This window comes from Dendrobates tinctorius, unplaced genomic scaffold (genome assembly GCF_039654945.1).
Source record: "Dendrobates tinctorius isolate UK_male_01 unplaced genomic scaffold, ASM3965494v1 ptg000422l, whole genome shotgun sequence".
In the NCBI taxonomy this organism is placed as follows: Eukaryota; Metazoa; Chordata; class Amphibia; order Anura; family Dendrobatidae; genus Dendrobates; species Dendrobates tinctorius.
Window position 1 is genome coordinate 575,462 of NW_027362086.1, and position 20,202 is coordinate 595,663.

At 47.2% G+C, this 20,202-nt stretch overlaps 1 protein-coding gene across 3 annotated transcripts in view; it reads left to right on the forward strand.

The window, feature by feature from the left end:
• The first annotated feature begins 1,273 nt into the window (after positions 1 to 1,273).
• CNKSR1 (connector enhancer of kinase suppressor of Ras 1) overlaps positions 1,274 to 20,202 on the forward strand; it is a 149,244-nt gene continuing 130,315 nt past the window's right edge. For 2 of the 3 annotated variants that reach the window (XM_073564015.1, XM_073564016.1), the window contains exons 1-4: positions 1,274 to 1,424; positions 1,551 to 1,708; positions 6,119 to 6,321; positions 18,709 to 18,793. In XM_073564015.1, the coding sequence (XP_073420116.1) occupies positions 1,373 to 1,424; positions 1,551 to 1,708; positions 6,119 to 6,321; positions 18,709 to 18,793 (498 nt within the window). In that variant the 5' untranslated portion in view covers positions 1,274 to 1,372. The remainder of the gene's footprint in view (positions 1,425 to 1,550; positions 1,709 to 6,118; positions 6,322 to 18,708; positions 18,794 to 20,202) is intronic. The other variant, XM_073564017.1, reaches the window with a different exon arrangement.

Below are 20,202 nucleotides of genomic sequence, written 5' to 3' on the forward strand. Positions count from 1 at the left end.
CGCTGGATCCAGGACAGTTGGGAGCCCTGCTGTGTTATCTGCAGTGTTAAAAAAAAATTAAGAGGGGGTTGGGGGACAACTCTTTGTCTTGGGGCCTGGCCCTCCAATCTTTTCTGATCCTAGCCACGCTCCTGTGTAATGCTAATAGTGGCAGACCCATTGACCGATATAAGGCCCCTGAATATGGGGGCCACAGTGCCAGCACTGGCTCCAGGCCCCTCTGCCACCTGTATCCACTTCCTGCTCATGTAATGTAACCTAAATGTGTGGTTTTACAATGTTAACATTTGGGGCCCCACTTTAAACTTTTGCCTAGGGCCCCACTTTGTCTAAAACCCGCCCTGCAGCCACATAATGCCCCATTACCGTCAGTCAGTGTCCCCATAACTGTGCCAGCCACACAGTGCCCCCACATCTGTCAGTCGCACAGTGTCCACATATCTGTGCCAGCCACTCAGTGCCTCAATATTTGTGCCAGCCACTTAGTGCTCCCACATCTGAGCCAGTTACCGTGTTCCCATAACTGCGCCCTCATAACTGTGCCAGCCGCACAGTGCCCCCATAACCATGCCAGCCACATAATGCCCCATTACCGTCAGTCAGTGTCCCCATAACTGTGCCAGCCACACAGTGCCGCCACATCTGTCAGTCGCACAGTGTCCCCATAACTGTGCCAGCCGCACAGTGCCCCCATAACCATGCCAGCCACATAATGCCCCATTACCGTCAGTCAGTGTCCCCATAACTGTGCCAGCCACACAGTGCCCCCACATGTCAGTCGCACAGTGTCCCCATAGCTGTGCCAGCCGCACAGTGCCCCCATAACCATGCCAGCCACATAATGCCCCATTACCGTCAGTCAGTGTCCCCATAACTGTGCCAGCCACACAGTGCCCCCACATCTGTCAGTCGCAGTGTCCACATATCTGTGCCATCCACTCAGTGCCTCAATATTTGTGCCAGCCACTTAGTGCTCCCACATCTGAGCCAGTTACCGTGTCCCCATAACTGCGCCCTCATAACTGCCAGTCACACAGTGGCCCCAAGACTGTGCCTTGGAACTTTACTAATGCTGTGTCCTCGCTCTGCATTTTTTAAAGCTGAGGATGGGGGATGGAAATTAAAAGTAAAATGAGACATTTTAAATAAAACATAAGTTTATTATTCCAATCTTCCGAGGACTGAATGAATGATCTATGCCTTCCTTCTGCTCCCATATGTGCTGCCGCTGCGCAGGAATGCGGCAGGACCGTACTAGTCCCACAACAGAAAATAGTCCCGGCTCCAGGCAGAGCGAAGGGGCGTGGTCACCGCCTCCACCTCACCTGCGTGACGTCACCAGGGTGGTCCTCCAGGAAGTGCGGGAGGTAGTATGGAACTCATTTCTTCATGGTCCCCGGACACCGTCAGTGGCTACTTGGAGGGTGAGTGCATCAGGTGGCGGCGCCCTGCACGAGCTGTGCAAGGCGTCCTAGGTGGGGAGGGTATGGCTTGTATAGCCCTGGTGGGCGGGAGGTGACTGGTCACTGCACTATGTGTCTTCTCCGCAGGTCTGGAGCCCTCAGTCCAGCATTACCCCTTCCAGGGCTGGAGTATCTCTGGGCAGAACCTGCTGGACCTGTCCCCTCAGCACCTGGATGCCCTCGGAGTCCGGAGCATTGGACACCAGGAGATATTTCTGGAAGCTGTGGAGCAGCTGTGTGCTCTGGTAAGAATGCTGGAGGGTCCGCGGACATATCTGCTCCGCAGGGGTGCCCGGCTCACCCTGGTGTCCATCTGTGGGGTGCGACCTGTCTGCTACAGGAGACCCAGGATTGTGGGGCAGGGCGCGGTTCTGTATGGAGGGGGTGTAGGGCCTAATATGTAGCGCCATTAGTCTCCAGCTAAAACTCGAAGCCCACCATTCCCTAAGTCATTCAGCCCCCGGGACCCCCAGGATCACAGCACAGGGAGCTTCTGACATTCACAGGCAGCTCTTTTTCCTTGCCCTATGGAAATAAAGGGGATTGTCGCGCTCTGCCCTTAAATAACAAAGCGGGTGCTCCCCCATCCCCGGGTCCTGCGGATGCAGCTGGGAGATGCTGAGCTCAGTGATTGGCTGCAGCGGCGATGTGGGCTGTCGATGTGATGTCACTGCTGCAGCCAATCACAGCAGTGGGAGGTGGAAACTAGCTGAAGAGCCCGGCGCTGCCCGGGCATAGTAACTAACTACGGTTAGTTATAACAAATTATAATGAATATACAGTGGGGCAAAAAAGTATTTAGTCAGCAATAGTGCAAGTTCCACCACTTAAAAAGATGAGAGGCGTCTGTAATTTACATCATAGGTAGACCTCAACTATGGGAGACAAACTGAGGAAAAAAAAATCCAGAAAATCACATTGTCTGTTATTTTTTCATTTTATTTGCATATTATGGTGGAAAATAAGTATTTGGTCAGAAACAAGCAATCAAGATTTCTGGCTCTCACAGACCTGTAACTTCTTCTTTAAGAGTCTCCTCTTTCCTCCACTCATTACCTGTAGTAATGGCACCTGTTTAAACTTGTTATCAGTATAAAAAGACACCTGTGCACACCCTCAAACAGTCTGACTCCAAACTCCACTATGGTGAAGACCAAAGAGCTGTCAAAGGACACCAGAAACAAAATTGTAGCCCTGCACCAGGCTGGGAAGACTGAATCTGCAATAGCCAACCAGCTTGGAGTGAAGAAATCAACTGTGGGAGCAATAATTAGAAAATGGAAGACATACAAGACCACTGATAATCTCCCTCGATCTGGTGCTCCACGCAAAATCCCACCCCGTGGGGTCAGAATGATCACAAGAACGGTGAGCAAAAATCCCAGAACCACGCGGGGGGACCTAGTGAATGAACTGCAGAGAGCTGGGACCAATGTAACAAGGCCTACCATAAGTAACACACTACGCCACCATGGACTCAGATCCTGCAGTGCCAGACGTGTCCCACTGCTTAAGCCTGTACATGTCCGGGCCCGTCTGAAGTTTGCTAGAGAGCATTTGGATGATCCAGAGGAGTTTTGGGAGAATGTCCTATGGTCTGATGAAACCAAACTGGAACTGTTTGGTAGAAACACAACTTGTCGTGTTTGGAGGAAAAAGAATACTGAGTTGCATCCATCAAACACCATACCTACTGTAAAGCATGGTGGTGGAAACATCATGCTTTGGGGCTGTTTCTCTGCAAAGGGGCCAGGACGACTGATCCGGGTACATGAAAGAATGAATGGGGCCATGTATCGTGAGATTTTGAGTGCAAACCTCCTTCCATCAGCAAGGGCATTGAAGATGAAACGTGGCTGGGTCTTTCAACATGACAATGATCCAAAGCACACCGCCAGGGCAACGAAGGAGTGGCTTCGTAAGAAGCATTTCAAGGTGCTGGAGTGGCCTAGCCAGTCTCCAGATCTCAACCCTATAGAAAACCTTTGGAGGGAGTTGAAAGTCCGTGTTGCCAAGCGAAAAGCCAAAAACATCACTGCTCTAGAGGAGATCTGCATGGAGGAATGGGCCAACATACCAACAACAGTGTGTGGCAACCTTGTGAAGACTTACAGAAAACGTTTGACCTCTGTCATTGCCAACAAAGGATATATCACAAAGTATTGAGATGAAATTTTTGTTTCTGACCAAATACTTATTTTCCACCATAATATGCAAATAAAATGAAAAAAAACCAGACAATGTGATTTTCTGGATTTTTTTTTTTTCTCAGTTTGTCTCCCATAGTTGAGGTCTACCTATGATGTAAATTACAGACGCCTCTCATCTTTTTAAGTGGTGGAACTTGCACTATTGCTGACTGACTAAATACTTTTTTGCCCCACTGTGTGTGTATATGTATATATATGTATGTGTGTGTGTATATGTATGTGTATATATATATATATATATATATCTGAGTGTAGAGCCCGCCCACTCCGCATAGCCACATTCACTATAGTATCCCACATCATCCCATCAGCCAGAGCCACCGGACTACTACCCCTAATATCCCACATCATCCTATCAGCCAGAGCCACCGGACTACTACCCCTAATATCCCACATCATCCTGTCAGCCAGAGCTACCGGACTACTACCCCTAATATCCCACATCATCCCGTCAGCCAGAGCTACCGGACTACTACCCCTAATATCCCACATCATCCCATCAGCCAGAGCCTCCGGACTACTACCCCTAATATCCCACATCATCCCATCAGCCAGAGCCACCGGACTACTACCACTAATATCCCACATCATCCCATCAGCCAGAGCCACCGGACTACTACCCCTAATATCCCACATCATCCCGTCACAGCCGCCAGAGTACTACCCCTAATATCCCACATCGTCCCGTCAGCCAGAGCCACCGGACTACTACCCCTAATATCCCACATCGTCCCATCAGCCAGAGCCACCGGACTACTACCACTAATATCCCACATCATCCCATCAGCCAGAGCCACCGGACTACTACCCCTAATATCCCACATCATCCCGTCACAGCCGCCAGAGTACTACCCCTAATATCCCACATCGTCCCGTCAGCCAGAGCCACCGGACTACTACCCCTAATATCCCACATCGTCCCATCAGTCAGAGCCACCGGACTACTACCCCTAATATCCCACATCATCCCGTCAGAGCCAGTAAAAGTAGAATAGTGGAATTGCACAGAAACATGGTTCACTAAGATCCCAGGTTTTCTACTGATCAGGCTGATAATCTCACTTATCTGCCACCATAAATATCAGTCACGCTTTTCACCAATGGACAGGCACAAACCTTATACATTAGTACAGTAGCGAAACCTTCACACATTTTCATGCACCGTCAACTTGTAATTTGCCCAGCTGAGTTGCTCATGGATGTACAGAATCTGTATCCAGTATAGTATCATATTTAATGGGTTGTTATGGGAAAAACATTACGTGTTATATAGGTATATTCAGGTGAATTATGGGGAAAGTAGCACTTTAAAAAACCTCACAGCATCAGAGCACAGTAACACATCAATAATGCATAAAAGTGTCTGGGAGAAAATATTAAATCCACATGACATTTAATATGTGCACTTTCTTACATTCATGTGTGTCACTTAATGATACCACACGGGAGGGGGGGATTCATTTCCGTCATGTACTCACTGCTCCTTTCTGGGGGACAGACGATGGCTGGAGCTTATGTTCCCGGGGATGCTAGATTTCTCCCACCATGTCAGTGTCTGCTGAGGTGTTGTCAAGTAGGAAAACTTGCGCATAGCAACCAATCACAGCTCAGCTACTTTTAACCAGCCCTGGTGAATTGAGAGATTCTTACTGATTGGTTGCAAGGAAAACTGTTGATTGTAAAAAAATAAAATAAACCAAAGCAGATGCAGATATCAGCCTGGAGAACACTGTAACAAACCCACTGCTCTGGGACACATCTGTAGGTTTTCAGCCTCTTGATAAGAGAATATTCCTGTACATATGAGTCGGCTGTAGCATCACAATATTATCTCATTATTAGGGTGATCATCGTCCTGACATTAAATGCGGATTGTTTTCCTTTCAGCATATTCATAATGACCGACACTAGTGCAGCCTGGGATTGTTATTTTTTCTTTTGTTTCTTGCAATGGTTGAAACTTTCATATTGCGCTCGCTTAGACTTGCATTGGTTGTACACGTGGATCGAAGCTCTGTCCATTTGAACTCCTAAAACAGACGACTGCAGTCACATTTAAAGGGGTTTTTAACTTTCATAAATCCCCTTTTCAAAACCCGTTTTTCTGTTTAAAAAAAAAAAAAAAAAAGGTGCTTTACTCATTGTCCCCGGGTCCGACACTGAGTCTCCATTACTTCCAGTGTTGTCGACGGCATGAGACGCCCAAAGCTGCTGAACTGAGCAGAGCCAATCTGCAGTGCTGGTCAGTAACAGACCCTAGGAGCAGTGGCTTTGGAAAGGTGTGTGGTTTTTTATTTTTTGTTTTTTCTTTTAAAGCAAAAAGGCCACTTTAACGTTCTTGTGTAATATATGTATATATTCTATATATCACTAGTGTATTTTATTTCTTGCTGTTGCCTATGATTTTTATTTTTTTAGTCCTGCCTTTTTTTCTTTCTCCTGTAGCACTATGAGTTACACAGTGAAACCCTGAGGTCCCTCACAGATAAACTGTATCGCGTCTCCCAGTCGCTGTGCTCGCACATCCTGAGCCTCAGGAAGGCCTCCTCAGTCTCCCAGTCCCTGGTGCTGTCTCCCACCCAGAAGCAGCTGGCCTGCATCATAGACATTGTATCTGCAGCGCGAGGCCTCTTCTCCTGGCTTAACAGGTATTTGGGATCTAAGGAATCCTAGGAATGATCGGCGGCGGCTGCATCACTGCTTAGCCGGGAGTCTAGTCTGCCACCTGTTAAAAAGCGGTGTAACGTTCTGACATAGAAATATAGAATGTTTTGAGATTTACTTGCCATGTATCATAACTTTAGAGGTCACAATCATTGGTTCGGGCACATTCAGTAATATTTTGTAAAATAATTGTAAAGCGCTGCGGAATATGTTGGCGCTATAGAAATAAAATCATTAATAACATTCCTGTCCTAAAAACATAAATACTTGACACATTCAACAGCAGAAATGCTCCTAAAATCCTAACCTGCTTTCTCATACTGCAATGTTAGTTTCTTGTGAAACTGACCTTTTAGCTCTGGGAAGGATTTATTAGATCATCTATTCCTACGTTAATATTAAAGGGGTTGTCTTCTACTCCGACATCTCTTTCTGTCGTCTCCAGTGTAAAATAAAACCCCCATATACTTGCCTCGTCCATCGGTGCCTGGTGTCCCAGTGCTCGCGTGATATTGTCATATGACCGCTGCTACAAATCAGCGTCTGCTAATGGACTGTAGCACTCACACTTTCTTCATGTCTGAGTTTTTTCCTAGGCAAGTATTAGTAGCCGCGGATAGGTTGCAGCGCTCATGGGGCATAACAATAGCACATGACCCCTGGGAGACATGGCATTGGTGCGGGAGATGAGTATACAGTGTATACACTATTGCAGTTAAGAAGAGGTAATGGAATAAGACACCCAGTATTAAGTGTCCACTATTTAATAATTTGTCACTTTTAGCTGCCTTTGCACTACAAGCTAATATCTATACTAGCTCCAGTATAACTTCACCAGTTTCTGGTGTAACTTATATTAAGTCTGAGACTTTGGTTAACATCACTGCACTTTTCTAGGATTCATTTATTTTTGGATTAACAGTGAAAGTGGCATAAAATGGGGAAAAAAACGAGTGCAGGACTGACATACCAAAATCTGAAACTTTTTCTCACCATTGATAACCCCCTTTATTGTGTTAATGTTCTGTCATACTGAAAGGTATGTTACTGTTTTAGGGAGAGTGCACACAGTGCGGATTCACCTGCGGATTTTTCTGCGCGGATTTGCAGGTAAAACCGCAGGTAAAGCGGTTTTCCTCTGCGGTAGACAATGTTAACAGGTGTCAAACCGCTGCAGAATCCGCAGAAAGAATTGACATGGTGCGGATTTAAAACCACAGCAAATCCATGCGGAAAAATCCTCAGCATGTGCACTGTGGTTTTGAAATCCCATTGGCTAACATGGTACTGTACACTGCAGATCCGCAGGGCCAAATCCGCTGTGGATCCGCAGCAGAATCCGCAACGTGTGCACATACCCTTAGAGTAACGAGAAATGTTACTTTTATTGCAGAATTTTATTTACTGTAATTTCTTTAAATATATCTACAAATTGAAAATATTTTATTGTAACTCCAGCTAATTTGTCAAACCGATGGAGGCCGGCAGGTCTTGCATCCTGGAGGTCACTGAGATGACGTGCCAGGCTGTAATACTCCGGCTGCATTCTTTCCGGGATTTACTAGGCCTCTCCTCTAGATTTATAGCACAGCTTGATTTTGACAACCAGGGCAAATGTAAGGTAGTAAAACACTTCCCAGTGCCTACTGGGTCCTGAGCGATTCCAAATGGAGTTAAATGCCTAGTAAAGACCGCTTCTATTATACAGAAAACCTCAAAGAGAACAGAAGGAAGCTATGTCTAAAATGTTCACATTTTATTGGAATTCAATTAAAATCCATTATGTAAAACAATGATTTAAAGTGAGACAGAGGGGATACTATGTCCAAATAAAAAACCACAGCAGGACGGTAAAGTACCAACAGATTCACAAATTTACGCTAAAAAAAATACAAGATGTTTAAATATGATGTAAAGTCTATGTAAATAAATATAAATAAGTAGAGGGCATAAAGATATATCAGGGGTTAAAAAACCTCCTATAAAAGTTAAGATAGCCCAACAATTACTAAAGTGCAGAAGTCAAAAACATCGACTCTTAAAGTGCATTGCTTCAGTCATGTGTGCAAAATTATGTAAGGTAGTACACACGAAGTGCTTGCATCTTATAATGGGGTATAGAATAGAAAATGAAAGTGAAAGCTTAAGGTAAGCATAAGGGTGAAAAATCACAGGCACATTACCTGAGTGGTGCGGGCAGGGAGCCCTGACGCGCGTTTCGTGTGCGGCTTTCTCAAGGGGCACTGGTGATGGTGTGGTGGTTACCATGCTTGTGTATATATAGGGAAAATATATATAGGGAAAATTATGAGCAGCTGTGCGGTGCTTCCACTGGCACTTCCCGCCTAACGTCACTGGTCGCGCCTCTTCCCAGCCCGACGCATCTGAGCAGAGAGGCGGCGCCAGCCGCATAGAGTGGCGTCGCCTCGGCAACGCTTGTGCGAGACGCTAAGTGGAGCGCACACCGCTGCATAACAGTGAGGACTGTGTACAAGGCTTGGGAAATGAAGGCGAAGAGGGAGTTAAGAGGAGGGTGACAAAAGGAAATATTGGAGATGTGGAGAAAGGGGGACAATGAGTAATAAGTTGCAGCAAAGCTATAGGCACTATATTATAAAGTGCTAAGTGCAAAAGCATTGTATTATAATACAATAGAATAATTGTGTATGAAATGCATACAGTAATAATAATTACTCTATCATATGAATAAAACAAAATATATAATTATTCCATATCATATGAAAGGAAGGGATGATGAAAGGTGATGAAGATAATTAGTGAATTAAAATAATATAATAAACACCGAGTGGGAGTGAAATATTAGTGTTGAATAAAAATATATATAGCAAAGTCCAAAAAATGTCCATGTGATGGTCCATGAAAAGCTTGACAGTGGGCAACGGGTTAATGACAAACTTGTAAGGCGCCAGAGGTCCATAACAAAGGATAGTGAGACCACACCAATATGACCAGATTAATTCAGAAATATCTATAGAAATAAAATAAATGTTAAAAACCATTTAAAAACATAAAATAAAACAGAGCTAGAGAAATGAGGCGAAACTTAAGGCTTCATTGAGGCCAGCAGGATGTACTGAACCAATTTTAGAAATCCAATGTGCCTCTAACTGAGCAAGTGTCTCACTTTAAATCATTGTTTTACATAACGGATTTTAATTGAATTCCAATAAAATTTGAACATTTTAGACATAGCTTCTTTCTGTTCTCTTTTATTTTTTTTTTTTTTTTGGGTCCTGAGCAAGTTTGTTTCTATTGGTTGCACATGTAGACCAAAACTCCATTCATCTGAACTTATATATACTTGTGTGTGTATATATATATATATATATATATATATATATATACACACTTATTAATTGATACAGACTTTTTTTAATTTAATCTAAAACCCTAGTGCCTTGGTCATAGTTATTTTTTTTTGTGCACATAGAAGACAAGTATACAGTCTGTTGCTTTTTATTCTTTATTGTTGCTTGTGAAGCTTTTTTATTTTTGAAATAATTTTTCCTTTTGCGGTGGTAGTGTTCGAGTAAACCGCTCCATTCTAACTACACACTAATATTATGGGCACAGGAGCTATTAATTGTTATGGCTGTATTATACAGCCAATGGCTAGTTCAGGGCCTAGTCAATTGTCTGTTGGAGTTGGCTTGGGCAGGAGTGGGTTAAAAATAATCTCCTTCAACAGATTTAAGGGGGCATTCCTGCCCAGGCCAATTTTCACTTTTACAGTTTCTTTTACTCTCTTCCTTCTTCCAAGATCTTTAACCTTTATCTGTTGACATAGACAGGTGTGTGTTTTTTTTTTTTTTTTCTTTTTGTGGGCTGTTATAATTTTTAATTACACTATATTACCATTTAATATATTGAAAAACGGGATAAAAAATGAAGGTGATGTGACATGGTGGAAAAACAATGCAGTTCCACCATTGTTTGTGTTTGATTTTAGGGCTCGCTCTCATCTGCGTAAAAAAAAAAAAAAAAATATTTTGACGTTGACCCTGAAAAGTAGGGCGAGTGTCTGTCTATTTTTCACCACTAGCTTAAAGGGAATCTGTCACCGGAAGTTGCAGGCCTATGTAGGTAGCCTGGGTCCGGTCCGATCCGATGGGCGGTGTTTCTTCTTTTTTCTCCACCCCATCCGTGGCCCCCATTTGCGCTCTTCTCTGGTATTCTTCTCCATCGTTCGCACATGCGCAAAGCAATCTTGCATCGCGCACGCACAGTATGCTTTGCCCAACTGCGGGCAAAGTTGAAAATCATTACTGTGCATGCGCTGGTACACTATGTCCCGGAAGTATTTTGTTGTGTTCCGGGACACAGTTTACCGGCGCATGCGCAGTAATGATTCCCTTTTTTAACATCAGCTGTGACATACAGTAATCTGTGTCACACCGCTGCCTACCCCGCTGCTGCGCGCACCATCGCTGCCCGCGCCCCGTCATACTCACCGGCTCCGGTGCGTCTCCATCCTCTCTTCTCCTCCTGCAGCCGTGTCTGCTTCCTCTCAGGTGCGTGCGTGCGGCCGGTCCTTCTGCGTACGCGCACGTTGCACTCGATGAGACCGGCCGTCTGCCTCTAGTCTCCTCTATCCTCCTCGGGTACCGGCTGCCGCGGTAACAGTTTCCCCTGGGCCTGTCCCTAACGCTCCCTGTATAGGGGGTGGTCCACCTGGCCCGCTCGCCCAGGGGAGGTTCGTTGCCGCGGTCCAGTGGGTTCACCCTTGGGAATCATTACAGCACGATCAGGCCATGGACCTCGCCGGTACCTCTTCCGCCGCCCAAAAGGAACTAGCGTTTCTGCGGGAAAACCAGTCCCGGATCATGGTCTTTTTGAAGTCCATGGAGTCCTGTCTCTCGGCTTTACAGCCCTCCGATCCGGGGAGTGCGTCCCAGCTGTCCAGTCTCCAGCAGGAGCTTGCCCAGCAGCGAGACACCCAAGCCCACATTCTTAACTATATGGCTTCGGTGGATAACCTGCTACTCTCACTCCAAACTGCTGCCTCGGCCCCGGCTCCAGTCCCACATCCGTCACCCCCGTTTGGCCAAACCTCCGCGGTATAGCGGGGATCCCAAGTTGTGTCGCGGGTTCCTTAACCAATGCCAGTTGCATTTTGAATTATTGCCACAACAGTACCCCACCGACCGAGCCAAAGTGGCCTTTGTGGTATCCCACTTGGAGGGTGAAGCGGTAGCCTGGGTGAACCCCCTGTGGGAACGATACGATCCTCTGGTCTCTCAGCTCTCAACTTTTCTGGAGACTTTTCGTAAAGTCTTTGAGCCTGGTCGCCTGGCCTCTACCACCGAGTCCCTATTTAATCTCCGCCAGGGTACTCTCTCCGTAGGTCAGTACGCCATCCAGTTCCGTACGTTGTCCTCCGAGCTGGGATGGAACAACGAGGCACCGGTAGGAGCTTTTTGGCGAGGTCTGTCCGCTCGAATCAAGGACGAGCTGACAGGGCGAGACACGCCACCGTCTCTCGAGGATCTCATTTCCCTGGCTACGCGTATCGATCTACGCTTCCAGGAGCGTTCCCGCGAGGTTGCAAGGGAGAGAAGGCCTCCTCGGTCATTCCCAGCTACACGCAGCCCTCCCCGCTCGCGATTTTCCTCTGCAGCTTCAACACCAGAGCCCATGCCGGTGGACCGCCTCCAGCCAGCTGAGCTGTGTCATCAAGAGAGGCTTGATCAGGGTCGCTGTCTCTACTGTGGCAGTTCCTCTCACCTTCTGCGCTCTTGTCCAGTGAAGCCAGGAAACGCCTAGGCCAGGTGAGAGAGGCCTCCCTAGCTGTTTGCAATACCTCTCTACCCTTGACCCTCTCCTTCTTACTGAATTTGGGTTCCAGCCACTTCTGAGGTGGCCTATATTGATTCTGGAGCAGCCCGGAACTTCATCCAGCTCGAGGCGGTCAAAAGATTGCGGATACCAGTCAGATCCTTGGAGACTCCTCAGCAGTTAGCTTCGGTCGACGGTGCTCCCCTGCGGGAGACCGTTACTTTGGTCACCGAAGAAGTGGAGCTACAGATCGGAGCTCTGCATCGGGAGAAGATCGCCTTCCTCGTACTGCCGTCATTATCCCATACGCTCCTCTTAGGTCTTCCTTGGTTAAGGACTCGCGAACCCGTACTCGATTGGCGAGCTGGTGACATTTTACGATGGGGCCAATCCTGCCACTCTACATGCCTGCTTCCCATTCAGCCAGTCAAATCTCTGTCTCCTGCAGTGCCCGCTAGCTTGCCTTCGGCCTACTGGTCCTTCGCGGACGTTTTTAGCAAGAAAGAAGCTGAGAGCCTGCCTCTGCATCATCCCTACAATTAAAAGCAAATGTGACATGCACAAATGTGAACAAGTCGGTGGGACAATGTTCACACCACCCACTGACTGAAACACAAACAAAGCACAGAATGAAATATGTGTAAAAATACCTTGCAGTAAGACATAATAGTAGTCAGCAAGTGCTGATGAAAAGATGACAACAAATACAGGGTATTTAGTCGATACCTTTTTTGCAAAAAAAAAGTATGCCAAGCTGCTTCACCACGTCAAGGTAACCCCTATTGAAGCAGTCCCTATCTACTATATTTAAAACCTGAACATGTGAAAAGTGTCTAAATATAGGGACTGCTTCAATAGGGGTTACCTTGACGTGGTGGAGCAGCTTGGCATACATTGTTTTGCAAAAAAACTATCAACTAAATACCCTGTATTTGCTGTCATATTTTTATCAGCACTTGCTGACTACTATTATGTCTTACTGCAAGGTATTTTTGCACATATTTCATTCTGTGCTTTGTTTATCATACCTACGATTGCCGAGTCGACCTCCTTCCCAGCTCTACTCCACCCCGGGGTCGAATCTACCCTCTGAATCCGCTCGAATCGCAAGCCATGACTGAGTACGTCCAGGAAAATTTGGCCAAAGGTTTTATTCGGAAATCTTCTTCGCCCGCAGGTGCGGGCTTCTTCTTCGTCAAGAAGGACGGCTCGCTTCGTCCCTGCATCGACTACAGGGGTCTCAATGATATCAGTCAAGAATAAGTACCCACTCCCTCTCATTCCGGAGTTGTTTGATCGGCTGCGAGGAGCACGAATCTTTACCAAACTGGAACTCCGTGGGGCCTACAACCTCATCCGAATTCGCTCCGGAGATGAGTGGAAGACCGCTTTTAACACCAGGGACGGTCACTACGAATATCTGGTTATGCCATTCGGTCTGTGCAATGCTCCCGCAGTATTCCAGGAATTCGTGAACGACGTTTTCCGAGACCTTCTGTACTCCTGTGTGGTAGTATATCTGGACGATATCCTTGTCTTTTCCCCGGACTTGTCTACCCACAGAAGGAACGTCCGTCAAGTTTTGTTGCGCCTGCGAGAGAATCGCCTGTATGCTAAGCTCAAGAAGTGCGCCTTTGAGCAGACGTCTCTTCCGTTCCTGGGCTACATAATTTCTGATTCCAGCTTGAGTATGGACCCTGAGAAGGTGTCCGCCGTGCTTAACTGGCCACAACCTCATGGAGTCAAAGCAATTCAGAGATTTCTTGGTTTTGCAAATTATTACCGGCAGTTCATCCCGCACTTTTCTTCTTTGACTGCCCCAATCTCCTCTCTGATTCGTAAGGGGCCAACCCTCACGTCTGGTCCTCTGAGGCCGAGAAAGCTTTTCTTACCGTGAAACAAACCTTTGCCTCAGCTCCCGTCCTCTATTGTCCAGAGACTAACAAACCTTTTTATTTTGGAGTTGGATGCCTTTGCCATCGGGGCCGGAGCTGTGCTCTCGCAGAGGTCTCCCTCTGGGCGACTGGTCACCTGTGGCTTCTTCTCAGACGTTTTCCATCTCGGAGCGAAATTATGCCATTGGAGACAGGGAGCTGTTGGCCATCAAGCTGGCATTGGAGGAGTAGCGGTACCTATTGTAGGGAGCTGTGCATCCATTTAAGATATACACGGACCATAAAAACTTGGCATACATTCGAACGGCACAGAGGCTGAATCCCCGGCAAGCTAGATGGTCCTTATTTTTTGCCTGATTCGATTTTGAACTTTACTACCATCCGGGTAATAAGAACCTCAAGGCTGATGCGTTGTCCAGATCCTTTCTTGTTGGTGATACAGAGGAAGAGCCCACGCACATCATGGACCCTTCTAAGATCATCACAGTGGCACCCCTCAGTCTGTCTACTCTACCTCCTGGTAAGACCTTCGTCCCTGAGAACAACAGGAGGCGAGTCTTGCGCTGGGGCCATGCATCCAAAATTGCAGGTCATGTTGGGTTCAAAAAGACTCTCCTCCTCGTGTCTCGTCACTACTGGTGGCCCACTCTTGTTCAAGATGTGCAAAGTTTTTTAGCTTCCTGCCCCTCGTGTGCCCACAACAAAGTTCACAGGCAATTACCTTCTGGTCTCTTGCATCCACTTCCGGTCCCTTCGGCTCCCTGGCAGCACGTTGCTATGGACTTCATTACGGATCTGCCTCGCTCTTCGGGCTGCACCGTCATCCTCGTTGTAGTGGATAGATTTTCCAAGATGGCCCATTTCATCCCTCTTCCTGGCCTACCTTTGGCTCCCGAATTGGCGAAGATTTTCATCCAGCATATTTTCCGTCTTCATGGTCTCACCCCAACATATCGTCTCGGACAGGGGAGTTCAGTTCACGTCCTGGTTTTGGAGGGCACTCTGCAGGTCCATGAACGTCATGCTGGACTTTTCCTCCTCCTATCACCCACAGACCAACGGTCAAGCAGAGCGTACCAACCAAATTTTGGTAAGTTACCTCCGTCACTTCTCCAACGCTCATCAGAACAACTGGTCAGACTTACTCCCTTGGGCTGTATTCGTGTTTAACAATCACGCCAGCGAATCTTCTTCCAAGAATCCCTTCTTTATCGTATACGGACAACATCCAGGCATACCCCTACCGGTTCCTCCTGTCTCGGGTGTGCCGGCGGCCGATCTTCTCTCTGGGGAGTTCTTCAGGATCTGGCTGGAGACCAAGACTGCTCTTGACCAAGCACGTGTAAGGATGAAAAAGCACGCAGACAAAAGGCGCTTGGACACACCTCCCTATCAATCTGGCGATTAAAGTGTGGTTATCTTCCAAATTCATCCGCCTGAAGATTCCTTCGAACAAATTGGGTCCTCGGTACTTCGAACCCTTCGACGTCTTGTCTCGCATTAACGACGTCTCTTACAAGTTAAAGCTCCCAGCCTCGCTCCGTATTCCCAATTCATTCTATGTTTCTCTTCTGAAACCAGTGGTTCTCAATCAATTCCATGCCTCTACTACTCGTTCCCCACAGCCTATTTCTGCTGATGATGTCTTTTAGGTTAATGACATTCTCGCCACGAAAAGGCTCAGAGGGAGAACCTATTTCTTGGTGGATTGAAAGGGTTTTGGTCCGGAGGAGAGATCTTGGGAGCCTCGGGAGAACATCCAGGCTCCTCGGATTTTGGTACGATTTCTTTCCAGTCTGGGTAGGGGGGTGCGTAAGGAGGGGGGTACTGTCACGCCGCTGCCTACCCCGCTGCTGCGCGCACCATCGCTGCCCGCGCCCCGTCATACTCACTCCGGCGCATCTCCGTCCTCTCTCCTCCTCCTGCAGCCGTGTCTGCTTCCTCTCAGGTGCGTGTGCGGCCGGTCCTTCTGCGCACGTTGCACTCGGTGAGACCGGCCGCCCTCCCAGCTCAGTACAGGTTATGACCCGGAAGTACTCCCGCACTTGTCCTTATCAGGCCGCCTCTTCCCCTTAGGCGTTGCCTGATCGTCACTTGTGTTTTGCAAGTGATCTTGGCCTCGCCTGCCTGCCTTCTCCGTCCCCTCTGCCACGCTACCCTGCTACCTATCTCGTCCGTCCTGTCTAACCTGCCTCGCCTCCTCCTGTCCACGTCCAGCCTTGCCTGCCTGTGTCCTCCAGCCTGAGTCTCCTCGTGCCAGCCTGTGTCTCCGTCCCCTCCGTCTGCCGTGGTTCCTGCCCTGCACGTCCGGCCGTCTGCCTCTCTAGTCTCCTGCTGTGTCTCCTCTATCCTCCTCGGGTACCGGCTGCCGCGGTAATAGTTTCCCCTGGGCCTGTCCTTAACGCTCCCTGTATAGGGGGTGGTCCACCTGGCCCGCTCGCCCAGGGGAGGTTCGTTGCCGCGGTCCAGTGGGTTCACCCTTGGGAATCATTACAATCTGTATGTAATTTAAAGCTAGTTTTCGACATAATAAAGCGATCTCGATTAGAAGTATACAGTCATGGCCAAAAGTTTAGAGAATGACACAAATATTATATTTTCACATGATCTGCTGCCCTCTGGTTTTTATGTGTGTTTGTCAGATGTTTTTATCACATACAGAAATATAATTGCAATCATATTATGAGTAACAAAAGGTTATTTTGACAGGATGAGTTAATGCAGCAAGTCAATATTTGCAGTGTTGACCCTTCTTCTTCAGGACCTCAGCAGTTCTCCCTGGCATGCTCTCAATCAACTTCTGGATCAAATCCTGACTGATAGCAGTCCATCCTTGCAAAATCAATGCTTTTATTTTGTCTGAATTTGAAGGTTTTTGTTTGTCCACCCGTCTCTTGATGATTGACCACAAGTTCTCAATGGGATTAAAATCTGGGGAGTTTCCAGGCCATCGTCCCAAAATCTGTTTTGTTCCCTGAGCCATTTAGTTATCACCTTTGCTTTATGGCAAGGTGCTCCATCATGTTGAAAAAGGCATTGTTGATCGCCAAACTGCTCTTGGACGGTTGGGAGAAGTTGCTCTTGGAGGACATTCTGGTACCATTCTTTATTCATGGCTGTGTTTTTAGGCAAGACTGAGAGAGAGCCCATTCCCTTGGCTGAGAAGCAACCCCACACATGAATGGTTTCAGGATGCTTGACAGTTGGCATGAGACAAGACTGGTGGTAGCGCTCACCTGGTCTTCTCTGAATAAGCCGTTTTCCAGATGTCCCAAACAATCGAAAAGGGGATTCATCAGAGAAAATGACTTTACCCCAGTCCTCAGCAGTCCACTCCCTGTACCTCTTGCAGAATATCAGTCTGTCCATGATGTTTTTTCTGGAGAGAAGTGGCTTCTTTGCTGCCCTCCTTGAGACCAGGCCTTGCTCCAAGAGTCTCCGCCTCACAGTGCGTGCAGATGCACTCACACCTGACTGCTGCCATTCCTGAACAAGCTCTGCACTGCTGGTAGCCCGATCCCGCAGCTGAAACACTTTTAAGAGACGGTCCTGGCGCTTGCTGGTCTTTCTTGGGCGCCCTGGAGCCTTTTTGGCAACAAGGGAACCTCTCTCCTTGAAGTTCTTGATGATGAGATAGATTGTTGACTGAGGTGCAATCTTTCTAGCTGCGATACTCTTCCCTGTTAGGCCATTTTTGTGCAGTGCAATGATGACTGCACGTGTTTCTTTAGAGATAACCATGGTTAATAGAAGAGAAACAATGATGCCAAGCACCAGCCTCCTTTTAAAGTGTCCAGTGGTGTCATTCTTACTTAATCGTGACAGATTGATCTCCAGCCCTGTCCTCATCAACACCTGTGTTAATGGAGCAATCACTGAAACGATGTTAGCTGGTCCTTTTAAGGCAGGGCTGCAATGATGTTGAAATGTGTTTTGGGGGATAAAGTTCATTTTCTAGGCAAATATTGACTTTGCAAGTAATTGCTGTTAAGCTGATCACTCTTTATAACATTCTGGAGTATACGCAAATTGCCATTAGAAAAAATGAAGCAGTAGACTTTGTAAAAATTAATATTTGTGTCATTCTCAAAACTTTTGGACATGACTGTAGATAGATCGATAGATAACCGTCAGATATTTATTATACTTCTGAGAATTGCTGGGAGGTTGCTGTTCTGGAATATGACAGCACTGGAGGATAATGGGTTCCTGTTGCTTCAGATTTGATTCTTCTCTTATCTTTAGCAGTTAATGTGCGTCTTTTTTTTTTTTTTCCCCTCAACATGTATTTTGTGACCCTGTTGACTATTTGCAACAAAACTTTTGATGGTTCTGTAATCACACTCCAATATCTTAGCAGTTTAAGCAGTGCTGCTTCCCTCTATAAAACTTGTCCTTATTTTTGAGTTTTTTTTCAATTACATTTCTTATTTGAGCCATTTTGCCTGAGGAAAAGCTGCCTAATAGTTCTGTACACCTTGACAAAGGGTGGTAATATCCTTTGGCCTCATCTTCCTTCATTACACAAATACATATCAGCTGATCTACTTCATCCAATAAGTATTCTGGTTTATACAGCATGGCTTTGGAAAATATAAAAATGATGTTATGGTCAGTTGCCCAATAATTGTGCACACAGTGTATCATTGTATAATTGCATTGTATAAATTACATCTCCAGGTATCTCTTCACACGCCTGAATGATTACTCCGCTAGTCGGGATGTTATTGCGCTTTGTGTAGAGCTGGCAGAGCTGCTACATAAGGTAAGTTTCTGTATATTTTACCTTTCAGTCAATGTTTGATTGCCTATTAAGGAGACATGAATAGATCACTCTTACAGTCCAGTTAGAAGCCTGAAGATGTGACCTTTGCAGGAGCCAATTCTTTCACCAGGGTCTTTCCACATTAAGAACAGTAGTATATAATACTATTTAACAAGAAAAACATATTTTGCTTTGCATAATGGGAAAGAATATTAAACTAGATTTCATGTTCTAGTAATTGTTAATAGGAATTTTTGTACACCTTTATGTTGGTCAGCATGCATCTGAGGCAGACATTGATTTCTGCGGTGTCTGTTAGGCTGTATTCATACATAGCCAAATCCTGCAGTAAATGCTGCATTCAAAACTCCCGTTTTGTTGCTATTATTTGGGTTGCCCATTACGTATGTGCTTTGTCTACAGTAGATGTTTAAAAACAGTTGGGCTTTATTCACCGAAAACTCTTGTAAAATGTGTTGACTTACCCTTTGCAATTGTAAGGGTGAAATCAGAGACTATTATTCAATCGTCCATGACAGCACCACCTGAGAGAGGGGATCCACCCTTCAGGAACAGGAAATCCTACAGATACATAAGGGTGGCACCTCTCCCATGCATCAGTTGTTTTCCTGTTCCTAGAGGAGAGGATTCCCTACAGATCGTACCATCCTGGACAAGGAATCCCCAGGCCGGCTGACCGACTCAGGTAGCGGGTGGGTCTCCTACATCTGTCAGTGCGGGGTCCCTGGAAGAGCCACCGTGGGCCCGAGCAGGGCTCCACGACAATGTGCGGAGCAGGTGGGAGCGGGGTCCAGAGGATGCCAGACTCCAGGGCCAGCGCCGGCATGTGAGTATTTTTTCTCCCAAACCCGTGGGTCCGTCCTGGTGCAGTCGTCCTGTGGTCCGGGCCGTCATCTGGGGCCGGCTGGCGTGGCGGGCACGGAGCGGGTCGTGCCGGGTCGAACCATGGCACCGCTGTCATTCTGCATGTCCTCACGCGTTCACTGAAGCCCCGGAAGTGACGCGGTCGGGGGCGTGGCCAGCAGCGCCGGGCCGGAAGTCTGATGCCGGCCGGCTTTTCTCTGTTGTGCTCCACCGGGTCGCGGCGGCGCGGGTGCCAGCATAGCGGCGGGGGCACCGTGGGGAGGATGTGGGCATCCTGAAGGGGGGGGAGGGGGAAAGCAACCCCTGGCCACATCGCCTGCTGACCCGGATTTCCGGGGGAGGATCATAAAAGGCCACAGAAATGCTGCAGGGCTGCTTTTGGCCCATTGCAGCAATGGATGAGCCGGAAGCTCCCGTGGCCCAGCTGGAACAAGAGCAGGAGCATGCCTCAGAGAAACTCCATGCAAGCTCCCATCTGAAAAACCGAGGACGAAGTGGGCAATCCAGCCGCAGAAGTTCCCCCA